Source organism: Phaethon aethereus (assembly GCF_964289735.1).
Source record: "Phaethon aethereus genome assembly, chromosome: 12".
NCBI classification, from domain to species: domain Eukaryota; kingdom Metazoa; phylum Chordata; class Aves; order Phaethontiformes; family Phaethontidae; genus Phaethon; species Phaethon aethereus.
In genome coordinates, this window is record NC_138588.1 from 9587856 (window position 1) to 9601158 (window position 13303).

Here is a 13303-nt window from a genome sequence, read left to right on the forward strand (position 1 = left end):
GTGAGTGCGTTCTGGGTAGACACGAGAGCACAGGGAAAGAGGAGCAGCTGTTAGGGAAATGATGCATGTTGCTTTATCTGCAGTCCTGATCAAGAGTGGAGCGAGTAGATCAAGTTAAAAAGTTATGCTTGCTGTCCTTGTCTTCTCTGCCTCCAGACATTTGACCTTGCCTTGGAAATTGGTCTTGGGCCAACCGAGAAAAGAGCCATCACTGTTGTGACTCAGTCAGCTTCACTGACATCATTAGTTAAGCCAGCACATAACTGATGTGAGACCAGGATCAAGATTTTTTGTTGGTATTTTTTCCCCTAACCGGGCTAACGGCATTTAGAACTTACTGTCATCTTAGTTTGTAGTAAATGGCATTAAATTTATGTACTGAAAATCAGTTGCTTTTCCTGGCTTTTCTAGGACGAATCCTCGACTTGAAGACTGGGACAGTAAAGAAAGAGGGTCAGCAGTCCTCCATGAGAATGTGCATGGGATCAAGACGCTCTTTCATTTGCAGGATGAGGTACACATTTTCCTGATATTCCTGTAATGGTTCCAGTCCCATCTCAGATTAGACTTCAGACATTTTGTTGCACTAATTTGACCTTGCTTAAAAAACAAAGCTGTAAGGGGACGTTCCCATTAAGCATTTCCAGAATGCTTGCTTTTGGAACTGGAGTAAAACCAAACCCTGTCTGTCTTTATGATTAGTGACAAAGCAGCACCTCATTTGTGTGTTGCAGTTATTTTTATCAGTGTGGGGTGTCGGAGCTTTCCCCAGAGAACTTCATGACAGCTTCACCCCTGGAATGTAAGCCATTGTCTCTTTTAGTCAAATTACTTGAATCAATACTCTGGGAACAAAGCTTTCACAAGTGTAATGAAAGCCCAACTCTGTGTATTTTTTCAGCAAACCAATAATATTAAAAGAATCTTGAAGACAAACACGAATTCAGTTGCAAACTTGCCAGCTATGTAGGAATTAACCCAAGCCTGGTATGAATTAACCAAATGTCAGCTGGTTGATGCTAGATAAGTGAGTAATTGTTAGAGGGTTTTTATTTTGCAATTTTCCATCTTCTCCTGCATTGCTTGGGCTTCTTTAAAGAGATCTGCCTGCCTGGTGCTTCTGACTGGGACTTGTGGGCACTTCTGTTGTTGTAGTGCTAACAGGGTAAAATGCCTGTTGCTATTGCAATAAATTTCTCTCTGTGTGGTTAGGGGGGGAAAGTACATAATTGCATCTGCAGCTTATATCCAATATATGTGTTGAAAACAGATGATGCAAAATTTGTTATGGAATGAAACACACAAAACAAAGTATTTGGTATATTAAAATAGATCCCTGTACCATTTATGTGGTGAAATTCTTCCAGTCATGTGAGGAAGCTGAATGTATGGCTCTTGGGCGCCTTTGTAAGGGGTTTATATACTTCATACCTGCAAGACTAGACTTCAAAGCTGTAGCTCCTTTTCTCCCCTTAACTGGGGAGAAAAGAAATACAGCCTGGCAGAGAGACAGTTGGAACATTTCTTTCTCTTCCTCCAAGCTGCACATAGTGGTTGTGTGAGGAAGATGTTTTTGTGCAAAGAAAACCAGGCCTAATGTCCTGTTTACAGTTGCTCCCCAGCTTTTAAAACAACGTTTCAGACTGCAGTTATTTCCTAGCACCCTGATTCTGTAAACTCCAGTGCATGAGAGTAATTTTATAAATGCCAGTAGCCCCATTGTTTTTTGTAATTCTAAATCTCATTTTAATGGTTCATTCCTTCTCCTTGGCAGTGACTGGTATAAAAAAAGAATAATAATAATTAAAAAAAAACTTGTGGGAAGAATGAGCCTCAAATAATGTGAACTTCCCTTGTGTTTACTTCTTGCACTGTTATTGTTCTTTTTTCCATTGAAAATGAACTGGTTTTACCCTTCTAACTATTTACTTAGCTTCAAATGGATTGTTAAAATTATAGTTAGGCACAGTTAGAAATATCACAAAAAATACATGAACAAGTGTTAAACAAAGTTACTTGACAGTGTAAATAGTCTGTTCTTGCAAACATTAAATTAATGTCTACTAACATTGTAGCTGGTGTATGGCAGTCAAAATGGTCTATCCAGGGAAGCTACTGGAACACCGAGATTGTTTTGCGTGGATATTTGGGGACCTGACTTACATTCTTCTCCAGTTTTCATCCTTGTTTTATAGTATTTTGAAGTGTATCTATTCTTTAGTCACTCTTGGAATATCTATTTCAAATAGTCTTTAGGTTTGGAGGGGCGAGAGGGAATCTCTTTGTAGTCGCTTCTATTTTTCTTTATAAAATAAAGAAAATGTTTGTAGCACACCCAAAAATCTCAGCCTGTGGAAGCAGCAAGTTCTAAGAAAACATGAATGTGCAACTGTCAGAAATAAATATCCATTATTGTCTGCTTATATATAGTAATAAAGATCTTAAAATGTGTTTTCATCTTGGGTATTTATATTAATTTTTAAGCCCTTTCAAATATTAATTTACTTTTAGGTGTGGAAATGCTCCTCTGGATCATTTACCTCTGAACAGAATAACCACCATGAGAAAAAGATACAGGTACTATTACTTAATTTACCACAACAGTTAGTTGCCATAAGCACTCTCATTTTCCACTGGGCTAATGCTCAATCAAGGAGTACTACCTGAGTTGTACTACTACTGGTATTAGTACATCCTAGTATAGCAGGACAAATATCTACATTAGCACATAGCGTAAAATTGCACTGGGTCTCAGGAGAGGAGAACTCTCCACTGAATTCAACTGTGGCAGAGTCACTGGATCTTTTTGCAAGCCTTGCGCAAGTCACTCAGCTTGTTTGTCTTAACCAGCTCCATCTCTGAAATAAGCTTCAAGATCTTTCTCCAAGAAGTATTATGGAAAACAAGTAAGGCTTGAATAGCTTCGTAATGGAGCTGACATTGTACAGAACTCTTAAGTTGATGGTTGTTTCTAGCTTACAAATATCAGTAAATCAGTAGTAGTAGTTTAAAAACAGAAAGCTATTCTGCACGTCAGTCAACATATTTTTGTGTTTCCTTTTCATTTAGGAATGGCCTTGGCCCAGTAAAAGAAGGCGAAGCACAGTATGCTGTTGTCCATTGCACTGGCTATATCAAGGCTTGGCCACCAGCAGGTGTGTATCTGTCTCATTGAACTATCCGCAAGACAGTTGAAAACCTGGCTTGGGATCCCTTTGCTGGTACAAAACCAGGCTGAATTTCAGTGGGGTAACCCATTCAGTCTCATCTTGAGAAGCTTTTGATATCAACAAATTAGCTGTTGTTACTCGCTCGGGGACTCCCCATTTTTCCATGTGAAACCCTTCTCAATTTCGTTGGCACACAGAGCTGTAGAAGCTGTCAGTAATGTGGGATTATAGTAGCTGGGGCCAAAAGTTTTCAATCTGATAAATCAACATTAAAATGGCCTGATTTTCAGAAGGTAAACACAAAGCATTTTTACCTCTAGAAAACACCAACTAGTGCTTTTATGTTTAAGTACTGAGTTGCAAGCACCTGTGTATGAAAATGTGTAATGTCAGTTTAGACGCATAGGTCTTCACAGTGGTGGTGTTAGCGGAGAATGTTCAGTGTTTGCGATAAGTTCTGTTCTGAGGCTGTTTTTCTGGGAAACGAGACTTGGCATATTGCTTTGAACTACAGAGAAAAACATTTACCTGCTGTAACTCAGTATCACATGTGGGAATATTTACCTTTGGAAAAATTCAAAGAGGAGACAGTGGAGCTCATCCAGACATCATCATGAGCTGGGTTAGCTGACCTTGGCGTTTGCAGTAGTTGAAGAGGCTGTTTGCAATATGACAACGCCTGCTGGCATGAATCAAACCATGAGTTGTCTTGCCCTTTTGCAGTCATATACCACAAGCATAAATCACATTTATCCAGGGTTTCTGAATGCTAAAAGGTGGTTTGCACCAAGTCTGCGCAGTGGTGTGCAGACATCAGCATGCGGATGGGAACTTCGCGTTGATCTCCTGCTGAATTGCAGTTTCAAACGAGGAAAACCTCCCCTCTTGTTGCTAATAGGATTTAATATACTTCAGTGTGCTCTTGGAGTCAAAATGTTTAAATTTCATTTCTGTCTCAAAAGAATGAGAGCACAGTGTGTTTAAACTGATCTATGAAAATGAAAGGGGTTTGGGGTTTTTTTTTTTGTTTTCTTCCACAAAGATACTAACTTTTCTGTCAGTAATTCCAAACATAATTGAATTTAGTTTTGATATACTGGATGTCCGTTCAGGAAAGTGCAGGTCAAATGACATTTCTTGCAGCTCCTTGCTTAGTTCGAATGAAAAGCTTGCTGCATGTTATGGGGCGTTTAAAGAGTTCTAACCCTTCAGGGGTGGATGTTGCTAATGCAGAACTGCAAATGCATGAACTCATGTCAGCTCTCAGTTAACAATGACAGCAGTATATGCCTTCCAGCCCTCAATTCTGAAGGGGAGCAGGCACTGCAGTGCAGGAGCATGAGATGAAAAGGATCTTCTAGATCTTTGAGTGCCACTTGCCAGGTATCACACTGTAAGTTCCAGTTTGTGTTAGTGAGGCATTTTTGCTGTCTCCAGCTCTTCCAAAACCTCACTGCTCTCCCATGCTTAACAACCTCTGTAATTTCCAGTGCTCATTAGTTTATGGGAAGTTTATGCCAATGTATTCTTGGACTATATTTCACCAAAGATCAAGCGGGAGTCTCATGTCTCTGTCTCTCTCCAGCGTTCTGATGCGTTTCCAGAAAGAGATCATATCCTGTCAGTCTTGACTTTGCACAGTTAAACCAGCCGACTTCTTGTAATCTCCATTCTCACAATGCATTCTCTGCTTTATCCATGTGTCTCTTCTCTGCACTTGTTTGTGTTTTCACTTAGCTTTTCAAAATGTGTGTCACTAGCACTATACACTCTTCTTCCAGGTGAGATTGTGGTGATGTGTAGTAAGCAGTATTTCCTATCTTGACTGGCAGTATGTGATATAGCATACTTCTCTTTTGTATAGTGCAACCTACTGGCATCCTAAATCACCTGATATACCAGGCTGCCTTTTTCTCAGTTGTCAGCTAAAGATCTTCCAGTTCATAGCAAAGATAGCTTTGAATTATGTGATCTTTCAATTAGTAATACAAAGTTTCATCCTATTTCTGTTGCTGTAGTTTATGACTGTTATTACTCCCCAAGTGCATGCTTATGCATTTAGTAATGTTGAATTTCATTCCATTTCTATTACTCCACTCCGCAAAATCACATGGTGCTCTCTTATGATATCCCAATGCTCCTCCACAACGTTAATGCCGCCAAACTATAGCACAATCCCAAGGGATGTTTTCGATTTTGACAGCCTTATGTGGAGTTTCAATGGTCTTTTATGTTACCATCCAAATTGTTACTCAAAATAGTCATGCCTGAGTGCCTTTTTCACAGCTTATAGTAGTGAATCGGGGCCTCCTTCATGAGTGTTTATGAGCCCTTCCAGTCTTTCCCACTTTGTGTTGGTGATTGTCATTGACTTTCGGAGTTGAATGGGAATATCCATGGGCTGAGTTGGTCCCCAGTATGTTTGGGTAAATAAGTGGCAACATCATTGCATTTGTTCTCATTTCCAATGGTAATTCAACCATAATCTGCAAAGCAAATGAAATAACAGCAGCAGTAATTGAATTTGCTAAGGCTTTTCTACTCTGTAATAAAATTACTTTTGTTCAAATCAGTTAGACAGTAGCAAGCCCCTGGCCTTTGCATTGTCTCTGGATTCTTGGGAATAAACGAGTTTGTGCTAAATCGCAGCTGTTTAAAAATTCAGTTCTGGAAAGGATCATTTTCATTTATTTTTCAATTGCCAGGTGGACACTGTAATACAAACTCCATATCTGTTTCTTCCAGAGCATGCAATGTGGCACGTGCATTGTACAACTAATACACAACACATAAAACATACTTTCATGAAAAAAATAAATATTTAGCAAATGCCCTTAATCTGTACTTAATTTAATTTGTTTATCACCTGGTATTTTATTTTTCTGGGTTGTATTGCATTGTCTGTGGCTAATGTGTTAATGTTTTTTAGTCCCACACTGAGTATAATGCAATCAGTACCGATACAGAAATATCAAGACAAGAACAATTATTATTATTATCATTGTCATTATTACTAGTGTGATAGACTGTCAGGTTTGACAGTGCTGCTGCTGTGAGTAGTCTATGCTAAATCTCTTAAGTAATTCAAATACCCTAAACAGGTGAAAACAAATGACAGCTGGCTTCAGTATGGTGGCATATTTTAAGGACTGGGGTGTTGTTTTTTTCAGAGATCTAAAGTAGAAAGCAAATTCTGTTGTGGTTCAGGTCTGTGGTCAGCATGAAAACACTTTTGCACATCTAGCCTGACTTTTTGTTTTCTTGTCCTTAATGGAGCAGCAAGGCTTATGTATTGGCAGGCTGCCTCTAGCCTCTTTTTCACCAAGAAATTGGAGAGAAAACAGAGGAAGCATCATACCTCATCGTCCACGCAGAACTTAGCTCGGAGCATGCAGGACCCATGGGCAGCACCTGCCTCTCCCACGTTTCCTCACAAAGCAGGCTCAGGAGTCCTGCAGCCTGTGCGCTCTCTATGTTCCCCTGGAAAAGGAGCTATTTGGCTGTTCCCTTAATACAGTGTGTTTGCCTCTGGGTGAGTGAGCCATGGGAAAAGACAGAGCTGCTTTGAGGAGCAGGTCCCTCCAGGCTGGGTTTGTTAATGGTTTGTTCATTTTCCTCTGTTGTGGCTGCAAGAGAAGGGTAAAACTAAGCTCAAGTACAAAACCCACCGCATGATACATGTACGCTTATACCTCCACAAATTATACGTTGGACTCAAGTGTGCTTTCTGCAACAGGGTAAACTTTGTGTGGAAGTCAAAGAAGGAACCAAGTATTCCAGATCAACGTTCCAACCACTTAACATTGTTCATTTCTTATGTGGAATTTATGTTAGATTAAATAATGGCAGTGCAGTGTTGGATTGTTTTGAATGAGTTAAAAAGACCCCTTGTTTGAAACTGACTGAGCACCAATTACAGCCTTTGTCCCTCTGTTCCAGTGAAGCAGCTTGTGATCCTTAGCCTAGACGATGCTTCAAGTTCATAACCACTCACAAAACTGAGAAGTGCTGACCTTCTCCTGATCATTCAGCTTTCAGTTTAAGCAAGCATTTGCTTTTCTTGTTTTTTTTTTCCCCTCTGAGCATCTCATTCCTGGAAGGAAATGAATCTTATGTGGTCCATATGATATTTTCCTAGTAGGGTTTTTTTTTTATACCATAACAATTGATGGAAAATATTTGGTAGAGAAAGAAGATACAGTCTGTCAGGATGTTGCTAGTTTTCTGTAAATCAAAGCCAGGACCTGCAGAAAAACACATAGTGAAGAAAAGGCTTAGATAGTTACTTATTTCGAAAACTTCAAATAAAAAGTCCCGGAGTAATGTTAAATTCAAATAATGTTGAAATATTTTTTTTCCCCTTAGTTTTTTATCTTAAAAAAGAAACATTTTAGTCTTCCAAGTCAGACTTACGGTAACGTCTTAACCACAACATGCCAAAGCTGTTAGGTTATTTTAAAGTTTTAGCCAGAATCTGGACGTTTGTGCAAAGTACTCCCTCTTCCAATACAAAACAAAATAGTTGCTTGAATAGTCTTTGCAGTGCTGTAATTTTTAAGGCTTTTAAAAAAAAACCCACAAAAAAAACCAACAAAGAATGTAGTTTTTGTTGGGATTTTTTACAAGACTTTTCCTTGGTATGTTGTAAACATCCACAGCCTTTTCTTGTGAAAATCTTTATCTCCCATGCACAACAATGGAAAAAGTCACACAGTGCAGTTTCATGCACAGGTGTGTAACTATCAGTAATGGTTTTGGTGGAGACAGGCATTAGTATAAGGGATTGCTAGTAACCACTGGGCACTTAAATTTTGTCCTTCTAAAGACTCATAAATAATTTATTTTGAGTGTAGTGAAGTAAAACCACAAATCCACTAACACTGTTCCGTGTCTCACAGAAAATATGGGGCAGAATGATAGAGAAAGAAGGCAGAAAATGAAGCTGTTCTGTTGTTAAAGCCAACTGGAAGCTCATTGGGAAAACTAAAAAGTTCCTTATGTCCACGCAAACACATGCCATTACCCTGTGGGAAACTGTTTGCTGGCATAAAGGACACTTGGAAATTAAATGTAACCTGTAATGGCCCAGCATTCTATTTGCTCTATTTGCCTGCTCAGTTGCAGGCTTAGCTTTGCAAGTTGTTGATATTAACTTGAACAAGCATAGCGCTATATTTATTATTCAAGAAGAGCATGTATTTGGTGTTGAGAAATAAAGCCTTTCACAGGGTTACACATAAAGAATGTGAATAACTAATGTGTGTTTATTTTGTTGATGTCCCCTAAAGATCAGTTTCATGGCTGCTTTCCTCGAGGCTTTTGCAACTTTTTTGGGAGATACTGATGGTACTTAGTGATTTTAAGGAGCAATATTACATTATGTTAAAAGCTGGATAAACCAGTCTTAAGTGCAATCACGTATCTTTATTTAACTGTCTGTGTTGTGGTATGTTCAATAGGAAGGATGCTAAAGCAAATCTCTTCTATGAATGCATCCTCATATATAAGCACACCCACAGTTGAATCTTTGTCCTGCTTTATCAGAATACTGAATACAGAAATCAGCAAAAGAATAAATAAAATAATTTCCCTCTATGGAATGCTGTCAGTAATAGCACCTACACTGCAGACAAGCAGACAATCATTTTGGCATATTTTTACTCAAGTCACTTTTGGGGAAGGGTTAGCAATTCACTGGGTCATATATTGATTAATTCCAGACAGATTGTTTTTTTTTCATAGGGTGTCTTGTGGGATAACCCAACTAATACATTTTCCAGTGTGTTATACAGACCAAATGTAATCCATTCCGCAAAAAAAAAAAAAAAGGTGAAAATTAGAACAACAGCCTCCCTTGCCAACAGAGTGACATCAGGAATGATGTTTCTTAGCTAGGTTTAATTTTGGAGATTGTTTTTGTTGCTTTGAGTTTATTTGGGCAGTAGCAAGCATGTACCAAGTTCCTAAAAAGGAAAGTGTTCTTGAAAGCTGCAGAAAAAAGATTATGTGAAGTGGAAGCCATCCAGCTGAGTATCTTCACTGTCCTTTGCAATACACTGTGCCGCTAAGGAAACGATTGAAAAAGCTTTTGAAGTCGAGGGAAAATACTTTAAATTTGTCCTTCTCAAATGGCAAACTCCATTTTAAAGGGACCTTTTGGTCAAGGTTACCCAACTAGAATGCCTAGAATGATTTCCTTAGAACATTCACTTAGGCCCCTGTGTTTAAGTGGCCTAACTCTCAGAAGTATCAGGCATCCACCAAGAAAATCCTTTGAAGGTGATAGGACCTAGAATTGCCAACCATCTTTGAAATCAGATCACCTGTACCGAGCTGTCTGAATGTAATTGTGATTGCTTCAGGCACCAGCTTTTAAACTGTTTGTTCTTTCCGCTGACAGTTGGACTTGTAGGTGCGGAGTTCAGGACTGAGGAGTGAGAGACTCCTCATCCATCTCCTGAAGGGATGCAGTCCTTGCTGCCATCTTCCAGCCAAAGTATTAGGTCAACTCTTCGGTTGCTCTGGTGCTTTCTTTCCTCCTGTGGTTGCTTTTGTACACTGCTGCATTTCTTACACAGCAGAGTCAGCATCCTCATGCTCTTTCCTAAACTGCTGCGTCATTTAATTGTTCCTGCCCTCAGCTCACACCTCCAGTCACTGCTTTTTCAGGTGAAGCTGCTGGATTCCACTTCCCATCCCCTGCAAAATGCACACAATTTTCAGTTCACCATTTTCTACCTATTTAAAATTCAAATTGTTTATGTGGAGGAATCTAGGTTTAGTTTTGGGAGCTCAACCTTCCTTGCACCCCACAAGGGACAGATAGGGCACATGTGAACAGATAGCAGCCACGTGTGCCAAAATTTTTTCTTAAATGGACACTATTTTGGGTAGATATGTTTGCTGCTGCTTTTTCAGGGTAATTTTCTCTGCCTCTCAAGAGGCAGCCCAAATTGTTTCATTTGCCTATTGGAGCTGTCATTACCTAATTACTAAGTCTTATATTGAAGAAATAACTGTGTGTAAACACAGCAAGGAAGGAAAACGAAATACTTCTGTAATATCTCTTAACTGTAGTTTCATGTCAATGGTTTATGCTCTCTGTGTTATGCTGGTGTCTCAGAGCATGGGACTTATTTGTGTTTGGGATCTTGTGTGTGGTTTGCCTAGTGTGTAGTAGAAAAGGGACTGGAATAGTGGTGTGTGAAATATAAAAAAAATGCTTTGTAATTTAACTGCTTGAAGGGTAAACTGATAAGCCGCGGGCAGTGCAGAACAGTCCCGCAGGGAGGATAAATGCAGGTTGTCTTCATTTCAAGGACGTTCTAAATCAGGTGAAGGATCTCAAGTAAAAGTTTGGGTTCCCATTAACCTGCAGAAGAACCTTTATTGGAAGCAGAAAATAAAATTTGCTTAAAAAATAACGTGTCAATTCCGCACAATGTTATTTTTAACTTATGTGTTTGATGATTGATCTCTTAAAATGTACTCCTAAGGTCACATACTGCCACCTTGATCTTCTCATACAGCTTCTAAGAAAACATTTCAAAGGAGTATCCCAGCTTTTGGTGAGGGATATCATAGATAGAAGCTAAGGACTTATTTGGGGCCAAATTTGTACCTCCACATAGAGGGAGCATGGTGTAGAACACAAGGGGCTCCTGCCCAGCCCTTGTGTGTCACAGAGAAATTCATTCTGCACCTCAATTTCCCCCTTGTTAGAAGGAACAGTAAAGCTCCTGCTTTGTAAAACTCTTGAAATCTCTTGGTAAAATCCTCGTTATCTGTTGTGGGCTGCAAATGAAATTGGGTCCCCAAAATTGTGAATTCCATTGCAATTAAAGTTTGAGATTATGATAACACTTAAACATCTTCTAGAAAAATACGGGGATTTCTTTCATGCTTTTTATATTTTATTTTATAGCTGAATGGGAACTGAAAGATACCTATAAAGTGATATTTAGAAACTGATTGATACCAAATACTTCCTTCAGAGATTACTTCAGTAGTGTTGCATTCAGCAGCATTTATAGCCATTTTTCAGAGGCGTCATTTAAGAAAGTTGTATGCTGTCATCTTCTGCATGGTCCAAAGACTGACTTACATTGGGAATTACAAGTTTTGAGAATAAAATGGGCGTTGTTTCATAATTGGTAGCTGCTTTGCAATTAATTTCATTAATGCTTTAAAGTGCCTCTGAAATGATTCACTGCCTGTTGTGGCTGTATTCCTTGAAAAGCCTTGTGAAAGAGTTTACAAATCACCTAAAATAAGTCAGCATTGTCACTCTTGGAAGATGGTTTTTCAAGTGCTTCATAGGAAATTGGTATCTCAAAACTGGAGTTGGGAAATAGCCTTAACTAAAGGTTTAGCCAACTAGCAAGTAAACAGAGCTAATCTGAACATTCCTATTTGTGAAACACTGAGATGGAAAACAGTACACATGTATGTTTTGAAATTATTCCTGTGTTTATAAATCACTCCTGTTACACAACTGAAACAAGCACTGTTAGCAAAGCATCTGCATTTTTCCAATCTTTCAACGTAACGACCCAGATTTAGTCCATTACAGAAAAAAGTAAAACCAGCTGTTAAATATGAGCACGAAGTTTTTAGGAAAAATCTAGGCTGTGCCTTGTTTTTAAGGCTTATTATGATACATTATTCACAAAGGAAACTGAACATCATGTGCATTTACTGAACGTATTAAGTGACCACATGGTTCTGGTAACATGGTGTGGAGCAGTACTCCTGGAAATGTCATCCGTCGCGATGTATAATGGAATTTGTGTATCTGCCAAAATTGCTGCCGTGGGTACTGTATATGCGTGTGAGTTATGTAGGATTGAGCACGACTGAGAAAGATCATCTGATCTGAACCCAGAGATAATGCCTGAATCCTAAAGAAGACATTGAGTTTATTTTGTATGATATAGAGCATATAGAATAGCATAGAACCAGGCCAGCAGCATCTCTGCTCATCCCAATTTTCTAACTAACATTATTTGTTATTGTTTACTCTAGGAATGACTATACCAGAAGAAGACGCTGATGTGGGACAAGGTAGTAAATATTGCCTCGTGGCAATAGGAAGGCTTCAGGTAACACCAGTCTTTCCTTATATAAGCTGCTTTTGAAAGCATAATCAGTCTTGTGCTTTAATTGTAAAGGATTTGCACAAAGTTCTGGTACTAGACTGTTTTAATGTGCTTCCAAAACATGAAGTCAGTGTGCAGCCGGTGACTTGTTTAGAACATGTCAACAGAGCAAAATGACAATGTGATTTTTGGTGCATATGTGTGTTTAACCCAACAACAGCAGCGAGACGATCCTAGAAGATGAGGGCATACAGACTTGCTATTCTCTCTGGTGCACAGGGCTGGGACATTCTAGATACTGAGATACGTGGGAGTACAGGTGCCACAGATGGTAGGTTAAGGTGGCTCCCAAAGCTGGTAATGTGTTTCCTGCTATTCTTTCATTCGCTCGCTCACTCTCTCTGGCTAATCAACTACTTGAAAAACTGTGATTGCAGGAGTTATTCTGAAAATGTTAAAGATAAGGCAGTCAAGAGGCCCTTCACAAATAGCTTTATTCTCAGTGTGTATTGTATTGTGCATTCAGATGTGATGTAAGCTGAAGGAACTGTGAGAATAAAATTTTACTTCCTTTTTGTCCAGATGGTTGCAATTGATGTTATTACATTTTTCTTTCTTTGTCCATTGCTGACGAGAGTTCTGAGCGGGAGCTAGAGCAGTCACAGTGAATCTCCTTCACTGCAGCAGGGAGGCTAGTTTTTATCTTCCCAGTCTGGGAATTCTGCCATGGGCGAACGCGTTTGAGCCTGCTGCATGATCTCCTGTTGGCCTGCACTCGTTGCCATCTGCTAGGATGGCATCGCTCCTTCTGACAAGGTAGCGTGACCCTTTCATTAGAGCACAGGTGCCCATCTTGTCTGAGGTGAACAGCCTGCATGTTACCGCAAGTGTTAGCATTTGCCATTGCGATGGCAGAGCTGCGAAGTATCACATGATGGTTTTTAGGTTAATCGTGCTTTTGTGATTGAGGGTAATACATTCCACTAATGGAGAAAAGGAAGTTATGGGGCTTCATATGTTATAGCTGCCAAAGAA

General features: G+C 39.3%; 1 protein-coding gene across 1 annotated transcript in view; it reads left to right on the top strand.

Moving 5' to 3' along the window:
* ARNT2 (aryl hydrocarbon receptor nuclear translocator 2) overlaps positions 1–13303 on the top strand; it is a gene marked incomplete at both ends in the record, with an annotated part of 100980 nt that overhangs the window by 59465 nt on the left and 28212 nt on the right. The window contains 4 exons of the mRNA XM_082005348.1: positions 412–514; positions 2512–2577; positions 3070–3155; positions 12195–12271. Coding sequence (XP_081861474.1) covers positions 412–514; positions 2512–2577; positions 3070–3155; positions 12195–12271 — 332 coding nt within the window. The remainder of the gene's footprint in view (positions 1–411; positions 515–2511; positions 2578–3069; positions 3156–12194; positions 12272–13303) is intronic.